This window comes from Gymnogyps californianus, chromosome 4 (assembly GCF_018139145.2).
Source record: "Gymnogyps californianus isolate 813 chromosome 4, ASM1813914v2, whole genome shotgun sequence".
Lineage (NCBI taxonomy): Eukaryota > Metazoa > Chordata > Aves > Accipitriformes > Cathartidae > Gymnogyps > Gymnogyps californianus.
In genome coordinates, this window is record NC_059474.1 from 57,622,498 (window position 1) to 57,640,760 (window position 18,263).

The window sequence follows — 18,263 nt, forward strand, 5'->3', positions numbered from 1 at the left end:
AGGGCAGGTGAATGCAAACACTGCCTGGGGCGTCAGCTTCCCGGGGGTGGAGCTGCTCCGGCACAGGTGGCAGGGCTGAGCCCGGGGCCCTGCGGAGCCTGGGGAGCCCTGCTCCAAAACCAAGCCCGGAGCAACCAGCCTTCGCCTGGGCAGCGAGTTCACCTCCCTGAAAATCAAGCTATTGCCCCCCCTGCCATCGCCACCACCACCACCAAGCAAGGCTGGCCATGGCGAGCATGGACTGTCCGGGGAAGGAAGGCGTGGGGGGCAGGAGGAGGAATTTGGCCCTGCTGAAGAACAAGCTGTACATGGGGGAGAGGAGGAGGACGGAGCCTGTGGTGGAGAGCACAGCCACCGCCGGGGACCACGGCACCTTGAGGAGGAGTCAGTCCGACAGGACAGAGTACAGCCAGAAATTACAAGGTACTGGGGAAGCTTGCTTGGTGCTCTTCTGCTAGGGATGCCCTGGACTGGTATCTCGACGCCCTCCAGGCTGCAGCCTCGAGATAAAGAAGGGAATGGCAGTCCCTGTCCCCATGCACTCACAGTTGGAGTGAGCAATTGCCCCCTCTCACCCTTGCTCCCCACTTCCAGGGTGTGAAATGTTTCCCCTAATTTTTCTAAATAATGTCGTGTAGACGGGATGCAAAATGCAATCGAAGGTTTTGGTGTGTTCCTGCATAATGCGTATGCAACCGGGATCTTTCTCATTTGTCACCAGAATGCATTCGCAACGCAACCAGTAATGTGAAAATACAATGGCTCCATCCTGTCTGTCTTTGGCTGTCGTATCAAGTGGGGTATATGTTAAGAAATTAGAAGCATCAAGGGCAGGGTTTTTTTCAGTTAAAAATATCAGGATCTATAATGTGTTTATCTGTTGCTCAGATTGTACAAGCCTGAACTGAAGCACATCCAAATACATGTTTTGATGGATACGCTGATTCAAATTATACCATTATGGAGAGGGTTTCTTTTCAAATAACCAAATTGCATCTGGACCAGAAATTGGCAAAGTATGTCAGTATTGGGCCTGTCAATCAAAAATTAAATGCGATGCCACAAATTGAGGAAAAGCATGAAGAATGTGTATGGCTATTTCTGGGCGTGCTCTGGAACACAAACTGACGAATTTCCGTGGGTTTCCAGGGTCTTGAACAACAGGGCCCCATCACAAATGCGGGTTTGAGTATTATTATAATATAAGTGTGTATTACCAATAGTGATATAACTGCCTAGTGACAGTCACTCTTGTGGCAATAATCCTTTATGGGGAAATAAAATAGGAAAATACTTTGGGTTGCTGTATTATGGTTTTGATGCACTTAATTAGGAAGTAGCATTCCTTCAGAGGGACAATAAAAGCAGAAAATAAAATAATAAACCTGAAAATAATCGGATTTCTATGGGGGCTGCATATGCTGAGAACAACAGAGCAGTTCATCGATTATGCTGTTCCCTCCTCGTGATAGCTAATCAATGAGAGGATGAAAAATTTTCAGTTAACTCAGGCGCACGCTGCAGGGATCTGGCAGGGATGTTTCAGGGTACAAGCACGGATCGCTGTGGCTGGGCAGGCAAGCTCCTGGCACACGTCCCACCAAAACAGCAGTTTTTACTCATGAAGGGGGTTGCCCAGGTGAGGTCAAGGTTATCAGAGCGGTATCCAGCAAAAAGCGTGAGATCTCTCTGTCCAGTGTCAGGTGTATTCATGCCATGAACGTCTCCTGTTTAAAATCTGGAGCAAAGGAGGCAGGGAAGCCTAGGTAGTCATGGCAGAGCGTGAGGTTATGTTTATGGCAGCAGTCCAAGGAGACGGTAAATCCAGCTTTACAGCTCCTGCCACCAGCTGAGACTGTTGCGGCCACCTGTTGCAAAGCACCAGTCTGGTATCAGCTCACTCTGCTTGCTCGCGTTTGTTCAAGAAAAACAGTGATGGGTTAACAAGGTACCTGCAGGCTTTATATTGGATTAGAAGTTGCCTGTCCTCAGAGTGAAAATACAAAGTCAGTAGAAATTCTTATGAAGTGTATTGACAGTCTCAATAGAAAGAAATGCGGTTGTGTGCCAAGGCCTGATCTGGATCAAATTTTGCTGAGCTAGATGTGCCTGAATCTGATAATGATCACGGATCCCAGACCTAATGTGCTACCTGCCAGCGCTGATGATGTGCTATGATTGTACACCTTTATGTTCTTCATTTTTCTCACTAGCGCTTGGATGCAAAGCAGCTTACTCCAAGGTGAGGGCAGTGGTTTTGTTGGCACAAAGCTTTTGAGTTCTCCATTCTTGGTAAGAAAACCCAACAGCTCTGTTGGTGACATAAATGGTCTGTTGTGTATCGCCAGGTGGGGACTCTCTGATCACCCTGGAATGGTAAATGCTTTGCAAAAAGGTACAAATGGTAATAATTTGCACTTCCTTTCCATATGAATTGGAGGAAAAGCTCTGTTTTTAGTTGGCCCTCACTTCTATAGTCCCCTGTTAATACGTTTTCTAACACACAGTCTGCAGAGCTGTGGTAGATATTAGCACAGACAAGGATGTGTAAGACAGGGAGATGCAACAGGAGCAAACCCTGCAGAGGAGAATCTCCCGTGAGTGGGGCAGGTTTCCACAGCTAAGAGTCAGAGGCTGCAGGACCCCCATCTCTGCTAGTGGCAGGCAACCTAGGCAGAGCATGAGGACCAAGGTGTCTTTACACCCCAGTGCCTATGTCAGCATTGCAGCACATTTGCACAAGGTGAAGCATGGGCGAGACATCTCTCGAGAGCCCTTCCAGCCCTCTGTGTGCTTTAAATGGTTCCCTGAGTAGAAACCAGGCTGTTGCCCTCCCTAGCCATTTCCAGCAGCTCTGAAGTATATGCTCAAAGTGCAGCTCAGTGTGCTAGAAATATAGGTCCCCAAATAAAAGCCTATAAACAAAAAAAAAAAAACCCAACACAAAAACAAGTGAGCAAGCAGTCAGGCATAAAAACTCCTGCAAATTCGGTTTCTGCCCTTGGATTTCTCTTAAGTTTTGCTGTTTTGTACAGAATCCAAAATGTTTTCTGTAAAGAGTGAGAAAAGGAGCCTACCACCCAGATCTCCAGAGTATCTAAGGTGGTTTGCTCTGTAAGTCTACAAACATGAGCACAATAGCATTGTCAAAGGTGCGAACTTCTGCAAGTGATTTTCACTTTAAAATTAAGGATTCATTAAAAACACAAGAAAGCATTTTCATGGTTAATTATTATACTAGACACATCTATTCAATACCTTATCTGGTGTGAATGGCCATGCAACACCTTCTGGCTTTACTCTTTTTAAAAAGGAAATAAGATGCAAAGTAACCATTATATTCTCAAAGAGCTTGGTAAGCATTAGTGCATCTATTTCAACTAATCCTGTGAGATAACCAAATGCCTGCAGCTCCATTTTAGATAGGGGAAAATAAGGCAATTGCTATCAAATGGCAGGTTCGTGATACAACTATGCAGTCATCTAGAACTCAGGTTGTAGTTGCATTCTTGGATGAGTCCAGAAATACCTTGATCAAGCCATATATGTTTTTCTTCCATAGTTCTGCATCAACTGGACAGAAGCATCACTTTTCTAAAGAGGGAAGAATGGGGTTAAGGAAGATGTATTCACTAGCATTTGTGGTGGACGCAGAAATAACATCAAGGGTCGTTATAAAAGCTAAGACAGAGCTCCTGTGATATGTTTATGCCGTGCTCTGCTCTGCGTTCACTAGAAAATCCTGTACATGTGTCCTTTCGAGAGGAATTAAGAACTTGCTACTATCCTTAAGCAATGACATAAAATGGTATTTAGCATCTCTGTTTTCAAATGTATTATTCGTAGCTGTTTAGCTGGTAGGAGTTGGTCTCTTTTCTATAGTGAAAATCCATCAGTAGCAACTGTAAAAGTAGCTATATTAATATCTATGTATTGCATTAATGTTGGGATCAGTCTTTGAATTAACCTAAAGCTACCATTCTGTAAGTACCTATGTATTTTGGTAAGAGGAGTTTGCTTGATGTAGTTATTGTCACATAAATGTTTTGCAAGATCAGGACAGATTAAGATACAATGTATCATGAGGATGGATGCTATCAACCAAAAAGGGCAGACAATGAAAAGGAATTTAAAACATAGTTCACTGTCTGTTAGGTTTTGGACAGATTGTTGTTTTTTGTCAATAATCATATACCAAAGTTGTGCTTGGTGTGAAAAATGAGCTATAGAAAATGGTGGGTTTCCAGAAGGAATTGGAGATCACATTTGCAGTGTTCAGCGGGACAATGCATGCCTTGAAAATACTCCTTGTTTTACAAACCTATTGCATATTAGCACCCTTATAACTTTAGCTGTGAATGCTTCAATTTAAAATACATCAGTGACATACCTGTAATACAGTGATTCAAATCACACAGCTACCGCAATATATTGCCTCAGAGCTTGTATCTGAACCCCAAATTTCACATTTTGCCTGTGTCTAATGTAGTTATGAGAAATAACCAACACCAGAAATGATGGAGAAACCTGTGAAATTATACAAATTCCTGGAAAGTTGCTATCCTTTGGTATACAAAAGCCCAGTCAGAGGCAACTCATCCCCCTTCGCTCCATCACAAGCAGGGCACCTTCCTCCATCTCATCCTCCTCCCTGCCTGCAGAGCACGCTGCTTCTTCCTGCGTGGGCTGCCTATGCACACAGCTTCTTGGCATCTCCCGCCAGGAGTAAAGATCCTCTGCGCCTCTCCCCAGTTCCTTATTTGCTTTGTGCTGTACTTACTGATTAACTTTCTGTGGACTACAATGCAGTAATACCCTATTTCACTGCAAAATGTATTGATCTTTGGAGTGGCTGGTTTGCTGAAGTACAGTAAGGAATAAAAGTCTGGATTATTTCCTGAAGAGCAGTAGATGGCTTGATGAAAATACCCCCCTGTGCCCTGTGATGAGAAATCACAGTCTAACAAATACTTTTATTTTCCCATGCAAATTTAAGCTCAGAGGATCTAATTCTGTTAACTTGCTCTGCAATAAAGCTGGAGTTATTCCTTGAACTTCTTGCAGGGGCAGCCAGGCTGGGAAGCAAGCTCATCTTTTCAGAGCAGAATCCATTTTGTGCTGCTGTGTTTGCACAGCACTTAGCACAATCAAGTCCTGCCGTGTGGCTTAGGACTCTTAGGAGCTACTGCAGCATAACTAGTAACAGCAACTGGGGTAAAGGAGTGAAGACTAGGATCCAAGGAGGTTTATGGATCCTTCTCTGAGCATATTAGCAAACGTTCTATTAATTGGGTTACTTTGCGTTGTGGGTCACACAGCTCACAGTTCGTACAGCTAATCCGTGCCAAATCTTGAGGCGCATGTGTCCCAGGGGAAGCGGTTCAGATGCAGCCCTTCCTCGGTTCTTACTTTATTAACATATTAGCTCAATGCCACAGGAGTGGTATATTTATACTGGTATATGACACACTGGAAAGGTTTATTTGTAAGTATTGGCACTAACAATAAGGGCATTCTTCTGTCACCTGATGATAAGCTTTCTTCCGTTCCACTGCGGTCACATGGGATCTCTCTGTAGTCCTGTCAGCACACATATAATTAAAGCGGTCTGCTGTCAAGGAATTGAAGAAAGAACTTGCGTGTTGAATGTAAATATTTTCTGTACCTTATGGAACAGAAAAATGATCAAAGATTGAATGACCTAATTGCAAGGAAGTCTCTGATGCAGATTTTATGAGCGAACCTGTTGCCCAGGAAGACTGGTGCAAGGTCATTCTGGTCCTGCGGTGTTCTCCTCCTGTGTTCAGAAAAGGGGCTTTTTGCTTGTGTAACTTGCAGCCCTTGTGCAACAAACGCGCTCCTGAACAATGCTGCTGGTATGTGTGTCTGTGAGTAGAAGGAAAAAATGTGTTTCCCACAACTCTCTCCCAATCCTTTTGTATTTCAATGCCCAACTTGGAGTTCAACGGATCTAATTCGCACCATGTTTGCACCGTATTGTTGCACTGTACTAACTCTGGTGCAAAACTATAATGACACCCTTATGAAGTGGTCCCTCACAAGGGGAGGAGGTTCTGGAGTAAAACTCCTTGTGTGTTAGCCCATGTGATGCACTTCCCCCTCACCCAGTGGGACACTCCATCCTTTCCCACTGTTTGTCCCATTTCAGGCTCCCTCACTTACAAGGATCCCAGTGTCCCTGTGCCCCACAGCCTTCCCAGCACCCGCAGTGGAAGCAGGGGTGTAAGGGGCAGAGCTGTGGCCGCGGTGTGAGGGGAGGTGTGAGAGGGGAGAGGAAAGGTGCCACAGCAGCAGTCTCTGAACTTGGCTGCCTGCGTTTCATTCCCAAATCCAGCTGATAAAAGCCAGTTTACATTCCCGTGTGTAATAGCTAGGTTATCTGAGGGTACAGGCTATCTGAGGACTTGCTTTCACAGAGGAGTAATTTTATCCAGGGTGGTGTAAGACTCAGGTTTCACACGTGAAAACACAGTAATGCTGTAATTTGTTTGTTGTACCTTGATAACTTATGCCTTCACTGCTCCCTTGTGCCAGGCAAAATCCCCATATCTGCACAGCGCGAGTGCAGAACTTGCGTTCCTTTGGCGACCTCCAAATGCTGCCTAAGTAATGAAAAGGCCTGTTACTCACTCCATGCACCGACATCACCGTACTTGTTGCTGTATTCTGTGCCAGTACCTTCACTTCCAGATGGAAAGCGTTGGATGGGGAGAAACCTGGGTCCCATCCCCAAGGACAAATGTAATACCCAACCTGAGCATCTTACCTGGGAGGAAGGATGGATAGAGCAGACCTCTTGGAGCTGCTCACTGTCTAGGTGGGAAAACCAGGGAAATTTGCACGCATAGATCTTGCAAACCTGCTATGGCTGCTCCTCCGGTTGCTTGCTGTGGATCCCCCAATACCTCCCCTGGGCTTAGAAGAGAGCTGCTGCATTTGCACACTGCAGGCTCTATTCCTCCATGCTCTCACTGCATTGCTGGATGTCTCCATCTAGGGGGATATTTTTAGACTTCACATTTGCAAGAAACTGTTTGTGTAAGACATGTGGCTGCTTTGTCCATGTCATCACATAGTGAACCTCTTGTTTCATGCAACTAGAGCCGTGTACTTCAATACACAGCTGGAAAACCAAAGTCATCACCTTCCTCTCCAAAGCAAAGCCCTCCAGAAAGGTGACTCCTGCACATAACTGACATCACAAAGCAACAATTGCAAACATTACCTTCTACTTTACATTTTTATGCCTATTAAAAGTACCAATTACTTTTTTGTAAACTGGTCTTAAGACACAGCTGTTTAATAAACCATTCAACCAGCTGTTTAATAAACAATTCAACAGACAGTTTTTTCTTTTTTCTAAACCTGGCATCTCCAAGGATGAATGAGCCAAATTCTTACTGTAACAGTTAATCCTCAGCAATGTCTCTTCCTGCTAATCCTCTCTCTCAAACCGTTCTGGGGCTGGTACACCTTACCAGGTAGAAATGAGTCTGCTTATATTCCAGATACGCACTTGCTGTTTGTGCATTCATTAAACTTTCACTTACTCCACAAGGATTTCAGCAAGCTACTAATGTTCTCAAACTGGTCAAAAGCAATCAGCTGAACATGAAATCACAGGTTTTGGCTGCAATCATCACTTCAGGATCTTGCTGTTGCATTCTATAGAGACAGACATGCCTGAAATGAAAAAGTGAGCGTATTGAGTGAAAATGGAAAATTATATTACTTTTAACAAAAGGATACATTTATTAAAAAACATGTTTTCTATAAGGAAGCAGCATCTACCTGATATTTCTCACGGTTATTTCTTCCTGTTGAGAATAGTTTTTCTTTCCTGGCATTATTATCTATCATGCAATAAGGATAATAGATGAGCCCTGACATAATTCAAGAATCAAATTTGATCAGGGCGATCTAATGACATAAACTGAAAGAACAGCCTCTCGAGGGATTGTGACTTCAAGCCTGAAGTGGGATACAGTGGCTTTATTTTGCTCATATAATGCCCTCCCCTGCCACCAGTACAAAAGATTAGAAAGTTCTTTTGCACAGCATCTTGTATTTACCTTCAAATTGCATCTGATATCATAACAGTGCTGCATCTGAGACGAAATGACACTTCTGAGATCTTCTAGGACATCTGGTCTTCTCTGTACTTTCTCAGGAGTCGCCCTGAACTCTCACATACAGTCACATACACGCAAACATTTTCACATCTGATCTCAAGAAAAATGCTGATTTTGGTGCAGAACGGGAACGGAAATGAATTGTTCATGTGGTTCCTTGTGAATTTATAAGTGTGGTTACGTACTGTAAGTTTTTAGAGGAAAAAGTACCTGCCATTTTAGCACATAAGCAGCAGGCAAGGTGGTCTCGTTCTGCAACCCTAGCAGAAAATTGCTCAGAGGGAGCTGTGGAGTGATACTGGTACCAGTTTTGCTCTCCTCCTCACTAAAGTAAGTGCAGAGTCTGTTTTGTCCAGCACATAGCACGTTTGGTGGATGAGCTCTGCGGCAGTGCAAGCTCCTGCGCAATCCGTGCACTCACACCAACACGGACTCATTAGGGCAAGATTCAGCTTAAAATTCTTTTGATAGCCCAAGCCTCGCGGAGGGGAGACATCTTCATCATGTTTCCATTTTATTGTCCATGTACAAACTTGAGGACAAAACGTTCATGCCTGTGTTATACACAGACTTCAAGGCTAAAAACTCAAAGGTAAAAAGTACCTCTAAATACAAAAAAGTCTGAAAAAACAGCCCCCCCTCCCTGGTTTGTTTGGGTTCCTTGTCTTCACTGTTTAAAACTAGCAGTACAGAGGCAGAGGTGCAGTCCCAAAAGCAGCTATTTAAAACAATAACTGTGGTCACATCAGTCTCACTAGAAAACCTGATGGGAGAAGCATTAATAACAAAACTGTCGTTTCTGAGTATCAGTGGTCAGCATAATTGTAGAAAGGGTTGGGGATGACGATACATTGGATTTATAACATTTTACACCTCTCAGCGGAAGATGGCTCAAAGCCCTCTCTCCTGAAAGCTGCTTGGTTTTCCCACAAGTCTGGCTCCAGGTTGTCATCTACAGCCTTGGCCAGCGTTGTAAGGGTGAGCTGCACGCTGTTCGACGCTGACTTGAGTGCTCATGACCTCGCCCTTGACAATCAATTCAAACAACCGCAATATATTCAGTATTGGCTATCAGCAAGCAAAGCATCAGATACTGCTTGCTATTGCCTCATTATACAGTCTGCTCCCTACAAGAAGTTGACACGAAGGCGTAGCAGTCTGATCCTCAGCAGAGATTCCCGTCCTTTGCTGCTGAGCAATAAAAGCCCGTGCTGTCAAAGCACGACCTGGGTAATGCAGAGATGAGTACGGTAATGATATGTCCATCTTTGTTGGTACTCTGCACCATCTTGTGGCTAGCAGAAAAACACCAGAATAGCTTCTGAAATCTTTCACTTGGTTTTTTTTTGTGTGTTTTTTTCTTAATGAAAAATACAGTGTGCAGTGTACACAAATAAAATTCGGTGCCCTTTGTACAGCTGACATGGATGTCTGCAGGCTGGCTTACGAACCAGCAAAAGGGAAGACCATCATTACAGATAAGTAGGTTGTGTGGAGGTCCTGTAGCATACATAAATTACCTATCTGTAGAAGACTCGTTTGCATTTCCATGTGTTTGGAACAAATCAGATATTCTAGGTCTGAAGTATGGAAAAATAGATAAGAATGTCCTGATCCCAATGATCTCTGTTGTTCCAAGAAATGTTTGTTATTAATCATTAAAGGTTTTCCCATATTCTCCTGTAATTCCTTTGCCTCTTTTAAAGAAGAAATTCTCCTGTAATTCCTTTGCCTCTTTCAAAGAAATCTCTTCTTTAAACAGAATTACAGGTTTCATCGTCATCGTTATTAACATTGTCTTCATTTGAAAGTTTGTCTTCCAGTACCTGCAGCCCTCAGCCTCCCATGAATAGACTCAACATTACATCATACGGAGCAAAGGTTATTCCAGTGAAGCTTATTTATGGTAAACACAGCCCTTTTCTTCCACAGGAACACATTTTCTCCCATCCTCCAAATCATAATAGATGTCAGACCGAGACTGTGTTTTCAAAGGAGTAGAAGGGCATCAGCTATCCTTGAATTTCGGTGTGACAAGGATCAGACTCCCCTGTGCTCCATGGAAAATTTCTGCCCATATACATAACATCAAAGCTGGGGGAGCCGGTGACAGGTTATCCCCTTACTGCCAAACGGACAGTTTCCTTCGCCAAACCCATGTCTGCTTTTAGAGGAGGGAGACAGGACAACATTCGGTCTGATCTGGGATTGCCATTTCTTATGCTGCTTTTCCTGCTCCCCATGGCAATTTGGGAGTTTCCAACAGGCACCAGTTACGTTCCCCCATGGTCGCGCATGGCAAGCTGGGTGAGCACACGGGATTACGATGCCCCTCACAAATCTCACTCTTTTGAACAGAAAAAATGGCCCCTCAGGCAGGGTCCTCAACCCCTGCCACTTCGCCGCAGGAGGACGAAGAACAAGTTAGCAGACGCATGATGGCCAAGAGGGTGAAAATCATCGCAGAACTCATGCAGACGGAGAAAGACTATATCAGCGACCTGGATCTCTGCATCAAGGAAGTGATTCAGCCCCTGAGAAACAAGCAGGTGAGCGCCGGGGGCGGAGGATGAGGCAGTGACGTCAAGGTCTCAACTCACCCACGTTCTGCTTGCAGATAATCTTAATGCAAGCACAAGTGTCAGCGTGAGAGTGATGTGGTGCCGGGAGCAGGTCTGGAGCTAGCTTTCTGGAAAGGGACATGCCAGGGCTCTAGCGAGGAGAGCGGGAAGTCAGATATGCTGCTGACACTTGTGCTGCACTTGCGTAAAGCCTGCATCAAGGTGCTTGCCCAGAGGGCAGCTTGGACGCTATATCCCTGCTCGTGGGCTGCAATAGCAGCTTCCATCTCTCCATACTGCTCTGTAATTATAACCCCTGGTACATGCCCTGGCAGACCTTTTCTGGCGCCTCCAAAAGTAGTAAAAACCAATAAAACCAAGTATTTTCCATGATAACAACCTGGAATGGCACGAACCTCCCCATCAAGGTTAAATTCAGTCCTAAAGACAACTTTATCCAGCCTTTCAGACAGCTGTGGTAGAGAAATACCATGCCTGACAGACCAGTGAGCACTTCAGAAATTTGCATTCTACACAGAAAAGGTACATTTAAGAAGGAAGGCTCATAAACTATCTTTCAGGCAAAAGATCTTATTAGGCCGATGATACCCATTTTCTTTTTCAGCTGAGACTTCAAAGAGCACCTTTTTCTCAACAGTATTTCAATTTGTAGAAAAATTGTGCAGCTGAAAGCTGGGAATAGAAGAGGTTGTCCAGAGAAAGATTCGTATTTGTGGGGCCTGCAACATAGCGTTCACAGAGGCTTCACAAAGGATATCTGCTGCTAATACAGAATAAAAATAATTTTAAACAGACCTTAAACCAAGTATTCTGTATGTAGGGTTTCTTATGAAATTGGTGACAAAATACAGGTGCAGAGGCCAAAATGTCTTTAGGTGACATTGGCACTGCCTCTTTGGGAAACACTGTGGCCAGCTGAAGCCTGTGCTGTTTAAGCTCCTGCGGGACCTTTTTTCTTTCTTAAAACTGTGTCAGAGTTTGTTCCAACCCATTTTCAGAAGAGCTGGCATCTGCTGGCATAACTTTAAGGAGTTCTTGACTTCTTCTTCCTCCTCACTTGTTCATCCGCTTAGAAGTAGTCTCCACTTGACTCCCTCCCCAGCCTGGCCAGCACCGAGCAAGAGTATTCCCTGGTTGAACTCGCTGAGGTTTTTGACAAGCGTGCTGTATTCCTTTGCTCTTTTCCAGCCAACTTAAAACATACATTTCAAATCTGTCCTTTGTCACTGTATTAACGTGTGTAAGTGTCCATGCACAGCGTAGTTCCAAATACTATGTAGGCATTGTGCTGGAGTGGAGGTCAGAAGTCCTGTGCTAGATGTATACAGGAAAAGTAATTTGGAGATTACAACTGTCTTAATTTAATAACCTCTGCATTTTTGAAAGGCTTTCAAGAATGTTATATGGTTTTAAGGCTAGTTCTCGGATAAACTACCGTATTGAAAGTTTGTAATGTGTTTAGAGAAGGATAGCATTTAGAAAATTGACCTAGCAATGAATCTGTTTCATATTTCCAAATGGATAAAACATATTTTAGCCCCTATAATACTTATAAAGAAATTAACTGCATTAGTACTGAAAGTATATTTCTGATTCTGTTACAATAGCATGCAATTTGATCCTCCTGGCATCTGGTAAGCTGCTATGTAAGTCAGCAATTCTGTTTCTAATGGAGAGATACATTCAGAGGGTATCAATATAGATGTCAAAACCAGTCTTGCCTTTGTTCTCAGTATTAGCACATTACCACTGGCTATCTCCAATTGTCCTGGAATATTAACTATTGCCCTGCTGTGCAAGGAAATAAATAACTACTGCATGAAAAGTATGTGTCCTGGAAATTTTTTACTTGCTCTAAAATGAGTAGGGACATGGAACCAAATTTTCTGTTGGTGTAAATTGATGCAGTTCACTGAAGTCAATGTTGTGCGCCCAGGCTCTGTAGGAAGCTCTTTAGGTTATGTTAATATCCAGAATTGTAAATGTGTTTGTTTTAGTGGAAATTATATGATCTTGATTGTATTTTTGGATTTATAGGACAACTAACTTAAAATGGTACCACCATCTGGAAGTCTTCGTACCTGGTAGCTGGCACCAAAGCACCAAGGTCTCAGTTTATGTAGCGGCCTCTGTTAGCAACTGGTAATCAGGGAATCAAACCCACTGTCAACTATTCTTTTTCTCGGTGGGAAAGTAAACAAACATTTTGAAGCCAGCTAAGGATCTTTTCTTTATTCAAATGATAATATTTATTTCCTTCCTAGGTAAACACTTTCAGATTAGGAATAGTTCAAAATAAGGTTAAAAGCACTTGATAACATGCCCTTTGTTAACTGCGTCAACCATATTATACTAATCTGAAAACTGTATATGTGGCCTTGAAGTCACAAGGAGGATGTTTACATGAGGTTTTGCAGAAGTGGTGCTTCCTGGAGTGTTGAACACTCAGGGCATAGCAAGAGAAGGTCTGTAATACACAATGTCCTTCTTTATCCTTCATCAGTAGCTGCTTAATATTTGTATTCCATTAGATTGCTCGCTTTGACGTGGATGGCTTGTTTAGCAACATTGAATTGGTCCGTCAAGTATCAGCCAAACTGCTGTCATTGTTGGAAGAAGCCACGACAGATGTGGAACCACCCATGCAAATAATTGGTATGTTTACTGTCCTCCTGAGTTCTACAAAGCTATGTGAAAGAATAAACATAACACTCTCCTGTCCTTTATTCTCATCAGACTTAACTAGTACCCCTCCCAGAGGCTAACATGCTACAAGCTGTCCATAATGACACAGGAAAAATGACATGTGAAACATGTCCAGTTGCTCTACTGTACTCGTATGATCATGATGCTCTTTTTCCATCCATCTGGATGTTGAAGGGGAGGAAGGAAGGAGAGAGTGAGTTTAGCATGAGTAAAAACTGCAGCACAGCATAACTGCATGAGTTATGCCGCATACTGATAATATTCCTTTCATTTAGTTTGATATTGGCTACCTAACTCTGCTCACGCTTACACCAGCTCTTATATTGCATACTCATAATTGTGCCATTCAAGAAAAGCATTAAAAATGATTGGAATAATAAACATGTCACAACCCCCCCTTCCCCCCCCCCAACATTGTAAGCATGTATCTACTGGTGATACAATTCATTAAGAGGTAGTTGAGTGTGCTTAACAGGGACATGGTCAGTAAAGGCAAGAAAGCTGTAATTGATATGAAGTTTGTGGGAATCTGTGCAGGAATGTCTGTAGGGATCATGCGTATTTTCAGCAAACGAGTTGGCCCTGCATATGTCACAATAGTCACACATTCTGCAGGTCAGGCCATGAATGTTAAGGCTATGATCTATTCACTTGACATTCTGGCATAGCTGGAGAGATTTAGGAAGTTAACACTCATCAGCTCTCCCATAGCTGCTTCTTCAGTGCAGAGGCAGTAGGTGATCCACCTTAAGGAATCAGGTGAGAATTCTTAATCTGCTTCAGTGCAAAGTCAGCCAGTTTAGTTTAAAAAACTTCCAGCAATGATTCAGAGGTCAGAGAGGTTCTTTCTTCCCTAAACTGACCACGTACCACAGGTAACATGTTATAGAAAGGACCCCTTTTCTTGCAAATAATGGGATAAAAAATTTTCAATTCCCGTTTGACTAAGAAACATGATAGTAAAGCATATGAGGCTTGGGAAAAGTATTAATCCTAGCACATCTCAATCTGGTTTGCCAAGGCAACAGCTTAACGTAGTTTGATGTGACTGTTTTGTTTGGCGGTATTTCAATAAACGTGCATCATGATGAGTCATACCCTTAATAAGCAATGTTCTATTCTAGCAGGAAGTGCCTTTCTCACAGCCAAGAGAACCATCCTTTTAGTTCCCTGTCACATCCAGCGGTAAAGAAAGACAAAGAATTTCATCCATCTATTAGGGTGTATTTCTCCAGAATCAGACAAAGAACCATGAAAACGTATGGGATTGTGGATCACAGAGTTGGCTAACTTATGGCAGGGAAAAAGATGGCAAGTAAGGTGTAAGACATTCTTCCAAAGGCTGAGATAAAAGCAGGGAGAATAATTGCTTCACTATAAGCAATAAGTTAGTAAGTTTGTCATCCTCTAAAAGTACATCAACATGATAATTTTGTTTTCATGATCTTCATAATCAGAGTAAAAGTTGTTAAAGCCAGTCTATAGAAAAAGCAGGCTGAGCATGTTCAACACACCCATCATATTCTATCATGTTTATGGCATTTAAACATCTTGCATTGAAATATCTTACTTTGGAAGGCAACCCAGTCATGCTGAGGTTGAGGAGAACTGCTAATTCACTGGTTTGAAACCAAAACAATGTGGTTGCTCATATTCATGTCTTATTTTAGTCTATGTTCTCCATACCTTATGCTATGTCCACATTGATGAGTAGTAATGTCCAATAGGAGCAAACTTGTAGAGTGAAACAGGTGCTGCTAAGGACCTGGTATCCACACTACACATTTCAAGAGGTCTTACTTCAGAGGTCTTACTTGGCTGTAGCCTGTTCCTGTGGACTGAGAGATGCCCTTTATGGCTGGACTGCATAAAATGTGCCCTTGGAGTGTGTCTTCTGTTAATTACCATCTTCAGAGGGATCCAGTTTGTGTGTCTGTGACTGCTCCAGCACACAGCCAAGGCATGGGAGATGAGGACTACTGAGAGATTGGCTTCAAAACCCCTCTCCTAATCTGAGCTAAAATGCTAATGTGGACGGACCTTTTGTGGTGCTTAGTCTTCTGATGCTAAAACACCACTGAGGTTAAATACCCTTTCTAGTTCTCTCCTGTATTTTTTATCCTCTCTGTTCTGGATACTGTATACGCAGGAGTATGAAGACTTAGTAACCTTAGCCTGGCTTTAGCTATTAGACCCCTTCTTCCTCCCTCTCCCACTGCTGTCCATACAGGAAGCACCACTGAAAGCCACAGGGAGAAACTGTTTCTGTTGCTCAAGCCTTCCTCCTGGGATTTTCTCTTTGAGACTGATGACCACCACACTTAAGAAGAGGCATCAGGCAGATTTGCATCTGTCAGCGTGCACAAAAGACTCTGTATTTTTAAAGCTGTGCACAAATACAATGTAGTTTTGGTCCATAAAGCAAGCTTCCACAGTGATATGCCCAAAGCTCATCTGATTCGGTCCATATGGCTCAGAACCAAGAAGGGCTTTAGGCTTAAGAAATCCATCTGCTTTTAAAAGGCCCTATCCATGAGCCTATAATTTTTCTCATCATTGAGCATCAATGAAAGTATCTGTCATTGTGGCACAATACATCAGTGAACAGATCTTGCTCATCTCTTTCATTCTGGAGAAGAGAATGATGATTTCCAGCCTCTAATATATGCTGAAATGAGTTGTAAGTCTGCAGCTTGCATTTTTGCTACTGAAAACATAACCTCACTTGAGGGCTTAGCATAGTACGGGCCGTGCTAAACACTTGGAGCTCCGCTTAAAGTTAGTGAAAACTGTGAGAGCTCAGCATCTCTGACAATCAAATGCCAAGGGAGCAGGATCAAGAGAAAGCTTGTTAAGGTTTCCCCTTACACTGTTGGCTAATAAAGGCCTGTATAGAGAGTTCATGGGAAAGTCAGGATGCAGTGTGCGTTGGTAGCCATCAGCATTAGCATTAAGCACAAGACAGAGAAGACAGACAGCTAAAGAGCATTTAACTATAGGATGCTGGTGCTTTTCTGACTGTGGCCTTACAGTAACTAAAATGAACTCGCGTGGTCTTAGCTCCGTCATTGTTGTTCCCTTATTTGCACCTTGAAACCAACGTGCATTAGACAGCCCAGTTAACCTTCGCTGCTAGGGGAAAAAACCCAGAGCTGTGTTACTGTGGTAACTGAATCATTTTTCACTTTAAGACGGAGCAGTTCAATGCAATGTATTATGAAACAGCCCACTTCGGTCAGGATGAAACATGCAGGATGCCTGACAGCTTGGCGCTTGCTCTATGAGTGAATAGAGAGCTCCCAATTAATGTGGTGTTCGGCTTTTAACTTTAATAATCGTTGCTATAACTCAACAGGAATGTTTATAAAACATTGGACTGGTTGCCACATAGATGTAATTCTCAGTAAATGCCCAAGACAGGAGTTTTCACCATTGCTGTTGTTTATTATATGCATTTCCAAGGATGCTGATCAAGGTGCTGCTACGTAAGGCTGTAAGAACCAAATTAATATCTCAGCAGAAGAGATGAAACATGCCTTCTCCGCTCAGATAATATTTCTTACATACACAGAAACCGACACAGGAGTTTTAGGCTGAGGGAATTAGGCACCAGAATTAAATGGGAAATGGGTGCAGGACTACTTTAGTGCCTCTAAAATTCCCAACTGTTCTTTGGGGGAAAATGGTGGTGTGGAGGACTGGCAATGGAAATGTTTTCACCCTTCAGTTGTATATAAACATAGATACTATATAAAAATGGCTGTAATCCACGGTGGTTTTATTTAATTAGGGGAGGGGTGGAGGTTGTTCCTCTGTCATGTAAGAAAAATCTCTACTCTCAGCCATAACAATTGCCATTTCAGGATTTTGCAAAACAGATAAAAGCGAAATGGCTAAGGGAGATAGAATCATTATTCCTGTTATAACCCATTTAAGTTCATATTCAGTTGGAAAAAAAGTCAAAAGGAAAATTAACAGGCTTACATTCATCCCTCCTGCCAGCCCATGAGACAAAAATGGTCTCCCCTTAACAGTTAAGCTCTCCTGTGTGGTTTCCACTGAAGGGGCATTAAGCTGGGGCAGTGAATTAGGGGGTTGTGTATGAAGGGGTGCGTAAAGATATGCCTGTAAAGATTTCATGCCTTTTCCTGAGGGAATTTTTGTGCATTAACACTGATATAATGGTGCCTGGCTATGACAAAGATGAGCAGCTGAGAAATACATGTAATAAATAATGCACATAAACACGCAAGATCGTTTCTAAGGGAAGTAAAGTGGAAGCCAGCCTTTTTAGCTCACGGCTAATGTGGTGGAATAATAAAACTCCTTCTGAGATGCTGTTGTCTGGCTTGACACGCTTTGTTTTTCTCCTTAACAGGGAAAGTGTTCTTGCAGATTAAAGGCCCACTAGAAGACACATATAAAATCTACTGCTATCGCCATGATGATGCACACACCATGCTGGAATCCTATGAAAAGGATGAAGAATTGAAGCAGCATTTAAGACACTGTGTACAGTCCTTAAAGTAAGATCTTTTCAAATGATGATTTCCGTCCATAGTCAGTTGCCTGGCAGGGAACATTTTAAATGGATGTAGATGAAAGGTCCCCTGTAAATCCAGAGTTTTATGAGGCTTGCTGGGAGCTCTGGCTTATGCTGCTTTCATGAAAAGATGACAAGCCAGGGGCCATGATTAGATTTCTTTCTCTCTAAGACGACCAAAAATAGCGCAAGAAAGGTTGCTCTTCCCTTAGCTTCAGTGCCCCATACTGGCAAAAAAAATGCTGCATCATATCTTGGGCTATTAGGAACACCTTGCCC

General features: G+C 43.0%; 1 protein-coding gene across 1 annotated transcript in view; it reads left to right on the top strand.

The window, feature by feature from the left end:
- Positions 1 to 227: 227 nt before the first annotated feature.
- Positions 228 to 18,263, top strand: part of ARHGEF38 (Rho guanine nucleotide exchange factor 38) — a 36,437-nt gene continuing 18,401 nt past the window's right edge. The window contains exons 1-4 of the mRNA XM_050896480.1: positions 228 to 423; positions 10,512 to 10,702; positions 13,267 to 13,390; positions 17,820 to 17,967. Of these exons, the coding sequence (XP_050752437.1) occupies positions 228 to 423; positions 10,512 to 10,702; positions 13,267 to 13,390; positions 17,820 to 17,967 (659 nt within the window). The remainder of the gene's footprint in view (positions 424 to 10,511; positions 10,703 to 13,266; positions 13,391 to 17,819; positions 17,968 to 18,263) is intronic.